This window comes from Lithobates pipiens, unplaced genomic scaffold (genome assembly GCF_037356315.1).
Source record: "Lithobates pipiens isolate NorthernLeopardFrog02 unplaced genomic scaffold, aLitPip1_a1.2 Scaffold_18, whole genome shotgun sequence".
Lineage (NCBI taxonomy): Eukaryota > Metazoa > Chordata > Amphibia > Anura > Ranidae > Lithobates > Lithobates pipiens.
The window spans coordinates 564790402-564804276 of NW_027507758.1; the positions used below are offsets into that span (position 1 = coordinate 564790402).

The 13875-nt window shown below is 44.1% G+C and overlaps 1 protein-coding gene across 18 annotated transcripts in view; it reads left to right on the plus strand.

Moving 5' to 3' along the window:
* The window catches only part of OTOF (otoferlin), a 529099-nt gene that overhangs the window by 457127 nt on the left and 58097 nt on the right, over positions 1-13875 (plus strand). For 16 of the 18 annotated variants that reach the window (XR_013276955.1, XM_077488986.1, XM_077488987.1 and 13 more), the window contains 2 exons: positions 3907-3936; positions 13647-13772. Coding sequence is in view for 17 of the 18 variants with exons in the window: in XM_077488986.1 (XP_077345112.1) it covers positions 3907-3936; positions 13647-13772 (156 nt within the window). In the remaining variant the exon portion in view is untranslated. The remainder of the gene's footprint in view (positions 1-3906; positions 3937-13646; positions 13773-13875) is intronic. The other 2 variants (XM_077488992.1, XM_077488997.1) reach the window with 1 other exon arrangement.

A 13875-nucleotide genomic window follows, 5' to 3' on the forward strand; every position in this document is an offset into this window, starting at 1 on the left:
AAATCTAGTTGCTCACCATCATGGTAAAACATAAGTACTCAGGAGGAATGGGATGGGCCTTCCCCATATCCATCATTATTATACCACAGCTTTGCTAGATCAGGTTCAACACTGGTGGAAAACCTCCCCACACAAAATCTAGTTAGTAATGGAAACTGACCAGGAAATTACCAGAGATTGCTTTTCATTCATTTAAATAGGCGCCTCCCTCTAGTATCTTTGCCACATTTCCAAGCAATGCTTGGAGCAAATGCAGTCTACATTCACCTCACATGTAACCAATATCATTGAGTACTTTATTCCAAATATACCTCCATAAGTGAGTCAAGTGTGGATTAACCACCCTCCAACATAAACTCTTGAATGGTAGGAAGTCCTTTGATTTAATTTGCACGCAATTCAACCTCCCATCTTCTGAACACTCTAATTACTTTCAATGTAAAAAAAAATTTCAGAATCATATTAATCTTCCCAATTTCTAGTTCCTAATCGTTAGACTAAGGGTATATCTTTATTCTAAAATGCACCAATTACCCAAGCATTTTTTTAGCAAAACCTCCACAATGATTAAATGGGGATTAAAACTAAAAACAAAAGTCCTTTGATTTCATTTGCACGTAATTAAACCTCCGATCTTCTGAATAATTGAATTACTTGCAAATCATAGTTTTTTGCTGAAGCATTCTTTAGAGATGGAACTTCACAATATTCTTTCCAATTTCTAGTTCCCAACCCTAATTAGACTAAGGCCTGATTCACACCTATGCATTTTTAGTGCTTTTTGCATTTTGCAGATTTGCACCACAGAACATGTTCCATAGGAAACCATGTTAAATGGACTGTAGTGCAAATCTGCAAAAAGCACTAAAAATGCATAGGTGTGAATCAGGCCTAGGGGTATATCTTTAATCTAAAATACACCAATTACCCAAGCATCCTTTATCAAAACCTCCACAATGATTAATTGGGGACTAAGGCTTGATTCACACCTATGCATTTTTAATGCTTTTTGCATTTTGCAGATTTGCTCTATAGAACATGTTCCATAGGAAACCATGGTAAATGGACTGTAGTGCAAATCTGAAAAATGCAAAAAGCACTAAAAATGCATAGGTGCGAATCAGGCCTTCAACCTGGGGGAGACTTTAGTAAAATGAAAAAATAAGCTAATACACACCCAAATCACTACGTTAGCACGTAAAGAGTTGCATAAATTACACAAAAAAGGCTGCTGAAACCATAGATTGGATTTCATTGGGAAAAATCCAGGAATAATACACTGTAAATAAATATTAGGCAGCACTCCAGACCGATAATGTTTCAAGTTTCACATACTGTATTAATGAAAGGAAGTATCATTAAGTGAAAAAAGTACATTTTAGTACATGCACAAGATCTCCCCACAATTTCTCTATCATGACAAAGGCAAACTCACAGCTACAAGCATCATATACATTTTCATTAGAACAAGGAGGAGATACAGGCTAAAAGTACAGCAATTAATGAACATCTCTGCATTGCTGAAGACAATGCAGTAATACTGTATATGCTCTCTTTCTTACATGTTTTGGCACTGTAAATACGCTCATACTGGAAACAGATTTTAAAAGTCACATTTTTGAAATATCTACCATTTCATAACTCCTTCCCCTGCATTAGCCCTTTACATATAGGACTTGAGGAATCCCTTCCATTAACTAGGGTCATTATCGTACATTTACTTGTAGTGGCCAAAGTCACCAGACTCTGAAACTCTACTGCTTCTTCCAATTTCCTAAACACCGTACATGACTTCAACCATTCTTGCTCCATGGGGAAAATATTTGCATTTCAACTGTAATTATACTAAATTCCAGAGCAAGTGGCCCCAGTGGTTATTCAACCCTATATGCAACATTTTAGTTTGACTAAGTACCCATCTTTCAATGAACTCAGACTGGTATGTTTTTTGTTTTGTATTTCTTTTTTTGCTGTTCAATACCCTCAACACCTATTCCCTCTCCATCAAGTCTTTTCCTAGTCTTCCTTCCCTATGTTGTTCCTCTTTATGCTCTATACCTGCAGGATATGTCTTTTCAAATGGAGCTCCCTGCTCCTAACAAAGTAGGAAGCAGGCAATACTTCATTTTTCTTATATACCTTGTTATAATTTCTCACAGTATACCTTGTAATTCAAAACCTTCTGTATCGCTGAATGTGTTGCACTGTATTAAAGTGGTTGTAAACCCATGGGGGAGGGGGGGGGGAAGCAACCTGCAAGGCAAAGGCATAATGAGCTAATATGCATAGCATACTAGCTCATTATGGATAACTTACCTGAGAACAAAGCCCCCGAAGCGGTCCTCCGTCTTCATGTCTGCTGCTGCCATGGATCCCGGAGTGACTTCCGGGTCTCGCTGCTCCGGCGCTGTGATTCGCCGGAGCAGCGATGACATCACTCCCGCGCATGCACACGGGAGCCGACACTCGCGGCATATCGCCGCGATCTGCGGCCTGCCCAGTGCGCCTGCGCGCCGCTGTCCATGGCACACCCTAATTCCTCCTCCTTCCTGTCTCCCCCTGCAGTGCTGCCAGCTTCCCTCCTCTGATCTCAGGAGAGGGGAAGGGGGCTGGTAAATATGTCATTACCTGGCCTTCCTTTTCTGGATTAACTGTTCTGATCGCTCCTGTCTTAATTTTTAACTAAATAATAGTGAACTATGTTTACTGCAGGCTGCAGAGAAAGGGACTGAGGAATCTCTGTCCTCAGTTTCTTTCTCTGTCTCAAAAGTGAGACATCAGGAGTCTGTTTAGACCCTTGATATTTCAACAAAAGTCCCATAACGGGCACCTTAAAAAAATGTAAAACATTTATAAAAAATAATATTGTGAAAAACAATAAAAAAAAACACTACTGACACTGTCTACTGTCCTTCTGACATCAATCTTTGCTTTGCTGACACCATCCACTGCTCTGCTGATACACACATGTGTGTTTGTGCTCTGGGGTGCACACCCTAATGCAATAGGCTGTGCACACCAATGTGCTGCGCATATGCATTATATAACTGAATGACCGTGGATATCTGACCATCACACCTACTAGATGCTTGTTGAACATCCTGTTTGAAAACCATTAGCATTAATATGGAGTTCTACCTCTTTGCAAATATAACAGCCTCCACTCCTCTGGGAAGGCTTTCCACAAGTGTTTGACATGTGTCTGTGCACACTTGGCAAAATAGAGCATCCGTGAGGTCAGATACTGATGTTGGATGAGAATGGCTCGCAATTGGCTTTCAATTCATCCCAGTAGAGTGCTCAGAAGGGTTGAGGTCAGGGCGCTTTGTAGGCCACTCAAGTTCCTCCACACCAGGAGGTGTCTTCATGGAACTGGCTTTGTATACCAGGGCAAAGTCATGCTGGAACAGAAAAGGGCTAAGCATACAATTGTCTAAAATGTCTTTGTATGCTGTAACATTAACGTCACCCTTCACTGGAGACACCTCAACTCGGTAATTTGGAGCTTTTGTTCATATAGTGTAAGGAGAAAGCTTACATATTTTTCTTTAGTGATTTTGCCAACTCTAGTGCCATGGATGAATTTGGAAGTGTATGTCCATATCATGGATGTTTGCAGAACTATGCTCACAGGGGAAATGTTTTTCAGACAAATGACCCACTGAATGGAAACACAAAGTTAGGTAGAAAGTTTACAATCTAAAACACAAACAATGTCTCTGGAGGTACAAGAAAGACAAAGACAGATCTATAGAATAATAATTTTTTGTTTTGAAATGCAAATATGTTCATTTTTTATGGAACTGTCCATTTTGTGCAGTGTTTTCCTTGTATTTTGTCTGCCATTGTAATTGTCTGTAAACATGGTTTGTTCTCTTTCCATTCCCCTCCATCTCTGTGTGACAGAATTCCGATGCAGTTGTTAAAGTAGATATGGTAAGTTGTTATTGTTTAACATACCATTGCACATACCTTGCATGTAACACGACGTGGTCACCACCATGATGTATTCTAATAAGGCTTTGAGAATGTAAAAGAATCAGCATGAAGTTGGGATCACTGCCTGTGGTATGTTTATTAAAGTCACTCTGTCGCTATTTCAAAAAAAAAATGAAATGCTATTCCTGCAAACAGTACATGCCTGTACCGCTGCCTGTGCTTTGTTGCAGGTCCAAGAAAAGATCTTTAGTATCCGTCTCATTTCCAGATGTGTTGGATGCCTGATCCCCCTGTTGTGCTCTGTGGTTCCTGTTGCCCACCGCTGTGTCCTGTAATGACAAAAGGGGTAGCGGAGGACACCACAGAGCACAATGGCGTACACAAACATCTGTCACTCCCAGAATCATTGAATGCTGAACATTCTTCAGGAGAGCTTAGACTTTCAAAGAACCTTCGTTTGATAGTGAGGGCAGTGGGGACAGGTAAGTCATTTCTGTATTCTTGCAGGAATGGCTTAAAGAGTCACTTTAGGGGTTGCATGACATGGAAAAAATAAAAATAACTGACATCTTAATCTGATACATACACTGCTTATGGTTTGCACAATGTTTTTTTAATTTATTTCAAATGCAGCCTGTGTCACCCACAGGCTAACACTTCATTTGATGGCCACAATTGTAAATTAGGAATACATTAAACCTAGATTTTATTGTTGACTTTTCTCATATATATATAAAAAAAAATGGTATTGCATTTAGTGCCTTGTGCTTTCCAGCAGGAGAGTGAAGGGAGTGATAAGTATGTGCTTCTGGTGGGGTCTATATGAAAGTTAACCTGTTGCTTTGCGTTTCATGATTAAGCCAGAAGTTGGCCTGTAAAAGGCAACTTAAAATATATCCCAGCTGAACAAAATATCCCGACTCTGTATCTTACATTTTGCAAATATTTTATTATATTTTTTATGTGGCAACACTGAAGAAATGACACTTTGCTACAATGTAAAGTAGTGAGTGTACAGCTTGTATAACAGTGTACATTTACTGTCTCCTCAAAATAACTCAACACACAGCCATTAATGTCTAAACTGCTGGAATCAAAAGTGAGTACAACCCTAAGTGAAAATTTCCAAATTGGGCCCAAAGTGTCAATATTTTGTGTGGCCACCATTATTTTCCAGCACTGCCTTAATCCTCTTGGGCATGGAGTTCTAGAGCTTCACGGGTTGCCACTGGAGTCCTCTTCCACTGCTCCATGACGACATCACAGAGCCTGGTGGATGTTAGAGACCTTGTGCTCCTCCCCCTTCCATTTGAGAATGCCCCACAGATGCTCAATAGGGTTTAGGTCTGGAAAAATGCTTGGCCAGTCCATCACCTTTACCCTCAACTTCTTTAGTAAGGCAATGGTCGTCTTGGGGGTGTGTTTGTTATCATGTTGGAATACTGCTCTGTGGCCCCGTCTCTAAAGGGTTAATGCTCTACTTTAGTATGTCACAGTACATGTTGGCATTCATGGTTCCCTCAATGAACTGTAGCTCCCCAGTTCCAGCAGCACTCATGCAGCTCCAGACCATGACACTCCCACCACCATGCTTGACTATAGGCAAGACACACTTGTCTTTGTACTCCTCACCTGGTTGCCGCCACACACGCTAGACACCATCTGAACCAAATAAGCTTATCTTGGTCTCATCAGACCACAGGACATGGTTCCAGTAATCCATGTCTTTAGTCTGCCTGTCTTCAGCAAACTGTTTGTGGGCTTTCTTGTTTACAAACGTTTTTTTTATTAGAAAAGATAAAGACATGTACAAGAAAAGGGCCAATGTGTACAAATGTTTACATAGAGAATAGCATACAAAGACACTTCAGTAAAGCTATGAATGCATAAAAGGAAGCTGAAATGCTAAACTCATCCTGGTGATATAAAAAGAAGCATGGTAGGCAGAGGTACATCATTGAGAAAAAAAAACAAAAAAGAGAGAGAAGTAGGAAGAGAAAAAAAAAAAAAAAAAAAACCAAAAGATAACAAAAACTCTACCACAAGTGAGTGCTACCAGTCAGGTTCACAGACCCCGCCATTAGGCAGTGTGCCCAACCAAACCGTCCGGTCTGGGGGCCGTCCATTGAAGAGACGACCACGCGGCCCATTTGCTATCAAAAATATGCATGAAATCCATCAAAGTGTGGTGTAAACGCTCCATGAGTTTGATCGACTCCATGCGTTGCAAAACTTGTGCCCAGGGGACTACTGGGGATCGCCAGTGTAATGCTACTGTCCATTGAACAGCACTAATAAGTGTGTGGGCTAACTTCTGGGCTGGGGGAGCTAGTCCCGGGATGTCGGCGAATAAGAGGCCCATCCGGCATGTGATATCAATACTAGCTCCCGTAACCTGGAGCAATTTTTCAGCCACCTGCTGCCAAATGGGCTGGAGTACTCCGCAGCTCCAAAAGATATGGGTGAAAGTACCAGCCTCTGGACATCCACGAAAGCAACTCCCCGGGACCAGCGGGCTAAATTTGTGCAATCTAGAGGGGGTGTAATACCATCTTGTGTGTAGTTTTAAAGCAGTTTCCCTGACTGCCAGAGATTTCGTACATTTTCGCATATTTGTAATCATATCCACCCACTCCTCTGGGGATATTTCAAAACCAACCTCCCTCTCCCAACCTAACATGGCATGAGATTTAGCCGGGAGCTGCACCTCTCCGAGAGACCGGTACAACCAAGAGATGGTGCCCCGATCCCTGGACGAGGACCTGCAGACCCTTTCAAAGACGTTAGGAGGGGGAAGTCTCCCTGTCAGGTAATGAGAGGTGTAGAAGTGGCGAACCTGTAGATATTTATAAAAGTCCCTCCTGGGCAACCCAAACTGTTCCTGAAGATAAGCAAAAGAGCTAAAGGGGGGTTCCTGAGATAGTGCCTCTAAGGTTACAAGGTCCCTCTGAGACCAGCATTCAAAGCTCTCCGGTGATGAAAATGCTGGTGGGAATCTGGGGTCACCCATAAAAGAGGCCAGGCCGGGGCAAGATGGACACAGGGCATATCTTTTTTTGTATAGAGACCAAAGTTGGAGGGATTGTGCCACTACTCCATTCAATGTGGCTAACTGTTTGGGGCGAACCCCATCAATCCACAATAAGCCCGGGAGATAAAACGGACTCACCGAGGATCGCTCAAATTGGATCCATGGAACCATAGCCGGGGGATAATGCCACTGAGCCAACTGCACCAGCCTAGCCGCAAGGTAGTATAACCACAGATGGGGGAGCCCCAGACCCCCACAGTCCGCTGGCCTGAACAGAAGCGTCTTGTGCAATCTAGGTTTTTTGTTCCGCCAAACGAACCGATTGATCTCCTTCTGGATACCATCGATCGTATTACGGGAGACATATAAGGGAAGGGCTCTAAAAAAAAATAAAAGTTTCGGAAGGATAGACATTTTGATAGCCTGAATCCTGCCCAAAAAAGAAATCTGATACCTGTCCCAAGTCCGCAATAACTGTTTAATGTATGTAAAGGCTTTGGGATAGTTCGCATAATATAGTTTTGGGAGGGAGGTGGCCAACTTAATACCCAAGTATGGTAATGAATCGCTGCATAATGTGAATCCAAAGCTCGCCTGTATGCCTGCAAGAGTATCATCGGGGATATTGATTGGAAGGGCCGCACATTTAGCAAGGTTGACTCCTAGGCCAGAGAAGCCACGGAAGGAGTTCAACAGTGGGATCAGGTTTGGCAATGAGACTACAGGGTCAGATAAAAATAAAAGTACATCGTCAGCGTACATACTTAAAGTAAAAACCTGTTCACCCTTAGTATATCCCTTAATGTCCGGATGCAGACATATCGCCCTGGCCAGCGGCTCCACCGCCAGGGCGAAGAGCAGGGGGGAAAGCTGGCATCCCTGCCTGGTCCCCCTCCCAAGCAGAAAATATTCTGAGGAGCACCCCGGGAGTTTAATTCGGGTGCGGGGGTGATGGTACAGAGCCCTAAAGCCATGCACAAAAGCCCCCCCAAACCCAAATCTGGACAGGACGGATTCAAGGTATGGCCAGGTAACGCTATCAAAAGCCTTGTGAATATCCAAGCTTAACAATAATACTTTTCTGGAGAATAGATTGGCGTCCTGAATAATATTGGTGGTTAAACGGATATTGTCTGTAATTTGGCGAGAGGGGATAAAGCCCGTCTGGTCAGGGGAAATCAGATTGGGGATAATATTAGAAAGTCTATTTGCTAGTAGGCGGCCGAATAATTTCAAATCGTTATTAATAACAGAAATCGGTCTATAATTTTGAGGGAGGGAGTGATCTTTATTCGGTTTGGGAATTAAGGACATGTTCGCGAGAAGCATGTCCTCAGGGAAAGTGTGGCCTTTTAAAACATAATTGAACATTTTCACTAAATAGGGGAGTAGTTGGGGTGAGAATTTTTTATAATATGTGGAAGTGAATCCGTCCGGTCCTGGGGCCCTGGAGGGCTTCAGTGAAGAGATTATAGTCTGGAGCTCCTCTACGTTGCAAGGGGCATTCAGAGACAAAGTTTGATCCACCGTTAGCGAGGGGAGGGGAAGGCTATCCAGCCAATCCTTAGCGGAAGGACCAGGCATGGGAGCCGGAGCCGCCAACAAGTCACGGTAAAATTTAGAAAACAGTCCTAAGACTTCAGTAGGATGGGTAATCATTTCTCCCTTACCATTTCTGAGTTTATATGTATGAGGCGGTCTCATAGTGGCGTTCAACTTCCTGGCAAACATCGCAGAAGCCGAGTTACTGTGCAATAAGAATTTGGCCCTTGACCATCTTAGCGCCTTCTCCGTCTGCTCAGAGAGAAGAGTGTCAAGTTCTGCTCGTTTCGTCAAGATCAATGCAAACTTGTCTGGGGAATGTGAGAGGCCATGCGCGTGATATAGTTTCGCCAATTCCTCAGTGAGTCTGGAGATATCATGCAGTCTCTGTCTTTTCTGTGTGGCTGCCAAAGAAATCAGACGACCCCTGATAACCACTTTATGGGCGGCCCACAAAGTAGAAGGGGAGATGTCATCAGTGGCGTTTAATGAAAAGTATTCGTCAATGTGGTCGGCAATCTCTTTCACCAGGGCCGGGTCAGAGAGCATGGAGTCATTAAGGCGCCAGGAGGCATGGGCTGGTGCAATACCTATGTATGCCACAGAGAACGTCACCACTTGGTGATCCGACCAGGGGCATGGGAGAATGCAAGCATTAGATGAATTAGCTAACAGAACTGGAGTACTGAAAATATAGTCTAGTCTGGAATAGCTGTCATGGGGGTGGGAGTAGAACGTATAGTCTCTGGCTCCCACATTGTGGGCTCGCCATGTGTCAAGTAGTTGATGGGAACTGAGCAGACGGACAAGGGATCTCGGAAAGGCATTAGCAGTACTCACCACTCGGCTTCTGTCCAGTTTAGAATGCGCCACCAAGTTGAAGTCACCACCAAGCAATAGATGGGGAGAAAGGTACCTGTCCAAAATCTGAAAAAAAGAAGCAAAAAAAGAAGCCTGCGAGGCATTGGGAGCATATACATTAGCCAATGTGATCTCCTTCCCATTCAGCAAACCCTGAAGGATGATAAACCTACTAGAGGGATCCTTATACAAGTGTTTAACCTCAAACTGTACCGAGTTTCTGAAGAAAATAGCAACCCCTCTGGATTTTGAACTAAATGTAGTAAAATAATGTTGCCTATAATGGCGGTCAAAAAATCTTGGGTGGTTCTTGAAGTGCGTTTCTTGAAGAAACAATATATCTCCCCCGACATGTCTATAATGTCGAAATGCTTTCCTGCGTTTGTGGGGAGCATTAAAGCCCTCCACATTATGGGAAACTATTTTGAGTCCCATGATAAAGTGACTATCAACGCTAGCATGTGGTAAGGGCCATTAGATAAATATGGACTAAGTCCCAGGGTAGTAAGAACAACTGGGGGAGAACAAGCAAACAAAGTCCCCCCCACAGAGTTATGCACATATCCCATAAAGTGTACAGGCTATAAAAAAGCAAGTTAGGGGCACAGAGCAATACACCCCAGATTGGCAGGGCACCCAATACAAATCAAACCATATATTCACTTGTGGTAAGAAACAAAATAAACCAATAATAAAACTAAAGAGGAAGGAAAACAGATTAGTAGTAAAATAACATGGCTTCGGGGGTATACCGGAACCAAAACACAACTTGTTGGTACCCCCGACAGAAAAACAAACAGTCATAAGTCAAATGGACTCTAAAGTCCAATGCTCTATGAACGAAGCACTGTCAAACTAGGAAGCAGTGCAGTCCTGAAAACGGTAGAGACTGGGGCAACCAGTCACTGATAATGTAGAGCAGGGGGACACTTAAGCGGGAGCAGTGAGAACAGTACAGGCGCGGATGACGCCGACAGCGTAAAACCATATGAAAAAAGTAAATTCGGTATATAAAAAAGGAAAAAAATATATTCATAAAATAGTGGGAGTCTCGATCAAATTCCTGGAAGGACCACAAAGAAGTGAGGAAGAGGCAGCTTGCCCCTCAAGGAGAACTTCGATGATGATCACATTTGTAGGTCACGGAGCTCTTGACGCTGTCGCCTGCGGTCCCTCTGAGGCGATGGAGTAGCCCAAATGGGCGAAGGGCGAGGGGTGGATGGAAGCCTCTGCGGGTGTTCGGGAGCCAAAAGACCGAGTTTGATAAGCAATTCCTTTCCACCTTGTAGCGTGGTGACCGTGTGGGTTGTTCCGTTGTGAGGGACCTGCAATTTAAAAGGAAATCCCCAGCGATATCTGATTCTCGCCGTTTGCAGGGCAGAGGTAACTTCCTTGAGGTTCCTCCGATTTTCCAAGGTAGCTGGGGATAAATCAGGGAAGATTTGGACTCTCACTCCATCCAGTTGAATGTTAGGGGTATTGCGGGATGCACGCAGGATTTCCTCCTTAATAAGAAAGTCCTTAAGACACAATACAATGTCTCTGGGCGGCTTGTCATCAGGGGGTTTAGGCCGCAAAGCCCTATGTATCCTATCACAGGCAAACGCGCTTTCCGGAGAGTCTGGTAAAAGGGACACAAACAGCCTCTTTATTGCTGGAAGCAAATCTGTGGTCTGCTCCGGGACCCCTCTCACCCTGAGGTTATTGCGCCTATTTCGGTTGTCCAAATCTTCGAGATTAGACTGTAACTGAGTGACAGTGTCAGAAATGGAGTCATAATCCCTGCGCAGGTCTGAATATGCCAGGTGCAGTTCATCGTGCTTAGCCTCCAATAAGTCAGTTCTCCCCCCCAGCGCTGCCAGTTCCTGGGTCAGCATATTGGTGGACTTTTGAAGTTCCACTTGGAACTTATTGGCCAGTTTTTCATACATTGCAGAGAGGCTAGAATCCAGCTCTGCTTTAGTGAGGTGCACAGCGTACTCACTTGATGGTGTTGAAGACGCTGGAGGGGGACTTGGGCCTGACGTGGCTGCTGGAGCGTGCGGAGGCTGGGCGCCATTTTGCGACATCCCGCTCTGTTCTCTCGTCCGGAGAAGGTACGTTGTTAGGGACTTCTGTGTAGCTTTCCCATGGCGGGCTTTGTGTGTCGGCATGCACCTCTGAGTCCCCAAGGGGTATAGGCTGCAAAGGATCGTGTTCGCGGGCTGAAATCCCCTCAGGGAGTGATCTTTATCTCACCGGCTCACGGAGCTCTCACTCCATGCGTCCTCTCCTCACCGCGCCGCGCATGCGCCCCCGTTTGTGGGCTTTCTTGTGCATCATCTTTAGAAGAGGCTTCCTTCTGGGATTACAGCCATGCAGACCAATTTGATGCAGTGTGCGGCGTATGGTCTAAGCACTAACAGGCTCACCCCCCCTTCACCCCTTCAAACTCTGTAGCAATGCTGGCAGCCCTCATATGCCTATTTGCCAAAGACAACCTCTGGATATGACGCTGAGCACATGCACTCAACTTCTTTGGTCGACCATGGCGAGTCCTGTTCTCAGTGGAACCTGTCTTGTTAAACTGCTGTATGGTCTTGGCCACCATGCTAAAGCTTGGTTTCAGGGTCTTGGCAATCTTCTTATAGCCTAGGCCAGTGATGGCGAACCTTGGCACCCCAGATGTTTTGGAACTACATTTCCCATGATGCTCATGCACTCTGCAGTGTAGGTGAGCATCATGGGAAATGTAGTTCCAAAACATCTGGGGTGCCAAGGTTCGCCATCACTGGCCTAGGCCATCTTTATGTAGAGCAACAATTCTTTTTTTCAGATCCTCAGAGAGTTCTTTGCCATGAGGTGCCATGTTAAACTTCCAGTGACCAGTATGAGAGAGTGAGAGCGATGAAACCAAATGTAAAACACCTTTCCCCATTCATACCTGAGACCTTGTAACACTAACAAGTCAAATGACAACAGGTAGGGAAAATGGGTAATTGGGCCCAATTTGGACATTTTCACTTAGGGGTGTATTCAGTTTTGTTGCCAGCGGTTTAGACATTAATGGCTGTGTGTTGAGTTATTTTGAGGGGACAGCAAATTTACACTGTTATACAAGCTGTACACTCACTACTTTACATTGTAGAAAAGTGTAATTTCTTCAGTGTTGTCACATGAAAATATAGAATAAAATATTTACAAAAATGTGAGGGGTGTACTCACTTTTGTGAGATACTTTATGTTAACTGGTATAGATCAAGAGGATCATGTTCTTGAATGTACAGCAGTCTTCAAAACTGGTATTTACACTCACTTGACATGACCACAAGGGTTAGCATGCAAATCGCTCAGTCACCCCACTAAAACACTATTCACGTACCCTACTAGATACAAGACACTCTGCACTCCAGACGCTCAGGCATCAGTTCTGTTCTCCAGCAGTTTAAAGTACAACTATGGCCTCCCACCACTGAAGTCCAGCTTCCTGTGATGGGGTGGCTACAGCTACTGCACTGCTTCTGAATTCAAAGCAGAATTGCCACTCTCATGTAGGCTGTGCCTGCGTGCACTACAGTGGGATGAAGAAATGTTACAAGGTCATGGCTATTTGTATTGTCACTGCTAATCTGCAAGCCTGTAGATTATCAATTAGCACCTGACCACACCTAGCCCTGCCCATTGCTCTCTGGATTACCTGGCTATACCTAGCTCCTCCCACTGTGAGCAGCAATTTCTTGGAGCGTAAAGCCTGGTACACACTAATAGTTCTTTTTCTTTCAAGCCGCTGGGTTGAACGAAAAAGAATGAATAAGAAATGACAGTTCTGATCGGAGCCGCTATACTAGCAATCTCACATTAGTACAGCAATCTCCCCCAATGAGCTGTTGTGTTCTGACAGGGGGACGCCCCCCCCCCCCCCCCCCCGACAGAACACTCTCCGATCAGTGCTCTCTGCAATTGGCTGAGAGTGCTAATTGTGAGGCGCTCGTCCAACAGAAGCCGGCCATGGCTTCTGTCATACCGGCTGACATTTGGTTGGTGTGTACTAGGCATTAGCGTGTGAGACACCAATGAGGCAGGATTTGATTTGGTTAAAGAAGGTAACAATAATTTTCTGTTTACTGTATGAGGCTTTGCATCACATAATAACTGTATTTGGTACTTGTTTAGACCATAAAATAGGAGACTTTAGTTGTATTTTAAGTAATAAGGCACTCCGAGAACTCAAAGTTTGGTGCAGATTTAAGTTGACATTGATATTTTCACTGATCTTTCATTTGTTCTCCCTCAGACAGAGGATGAGAAAGAAAAGAAGAAGAAAAAGAAGAAAGGGGAAGAGATTGAAGAAGAGGAGCCAGATGAGAGCATGCTGGATTGGTGGTCCAAATACTTTGCTTCTATCGAGACGCTGAAAGAGGTGAGACATGAGAAGGCATTCCAGAAAAAATATGTTTTATTTTTTATTTTTGTTGGGTGGAAGTCAGCCAAAAGACAGTTAGTGATAAGTGAGAAGTAGTAGT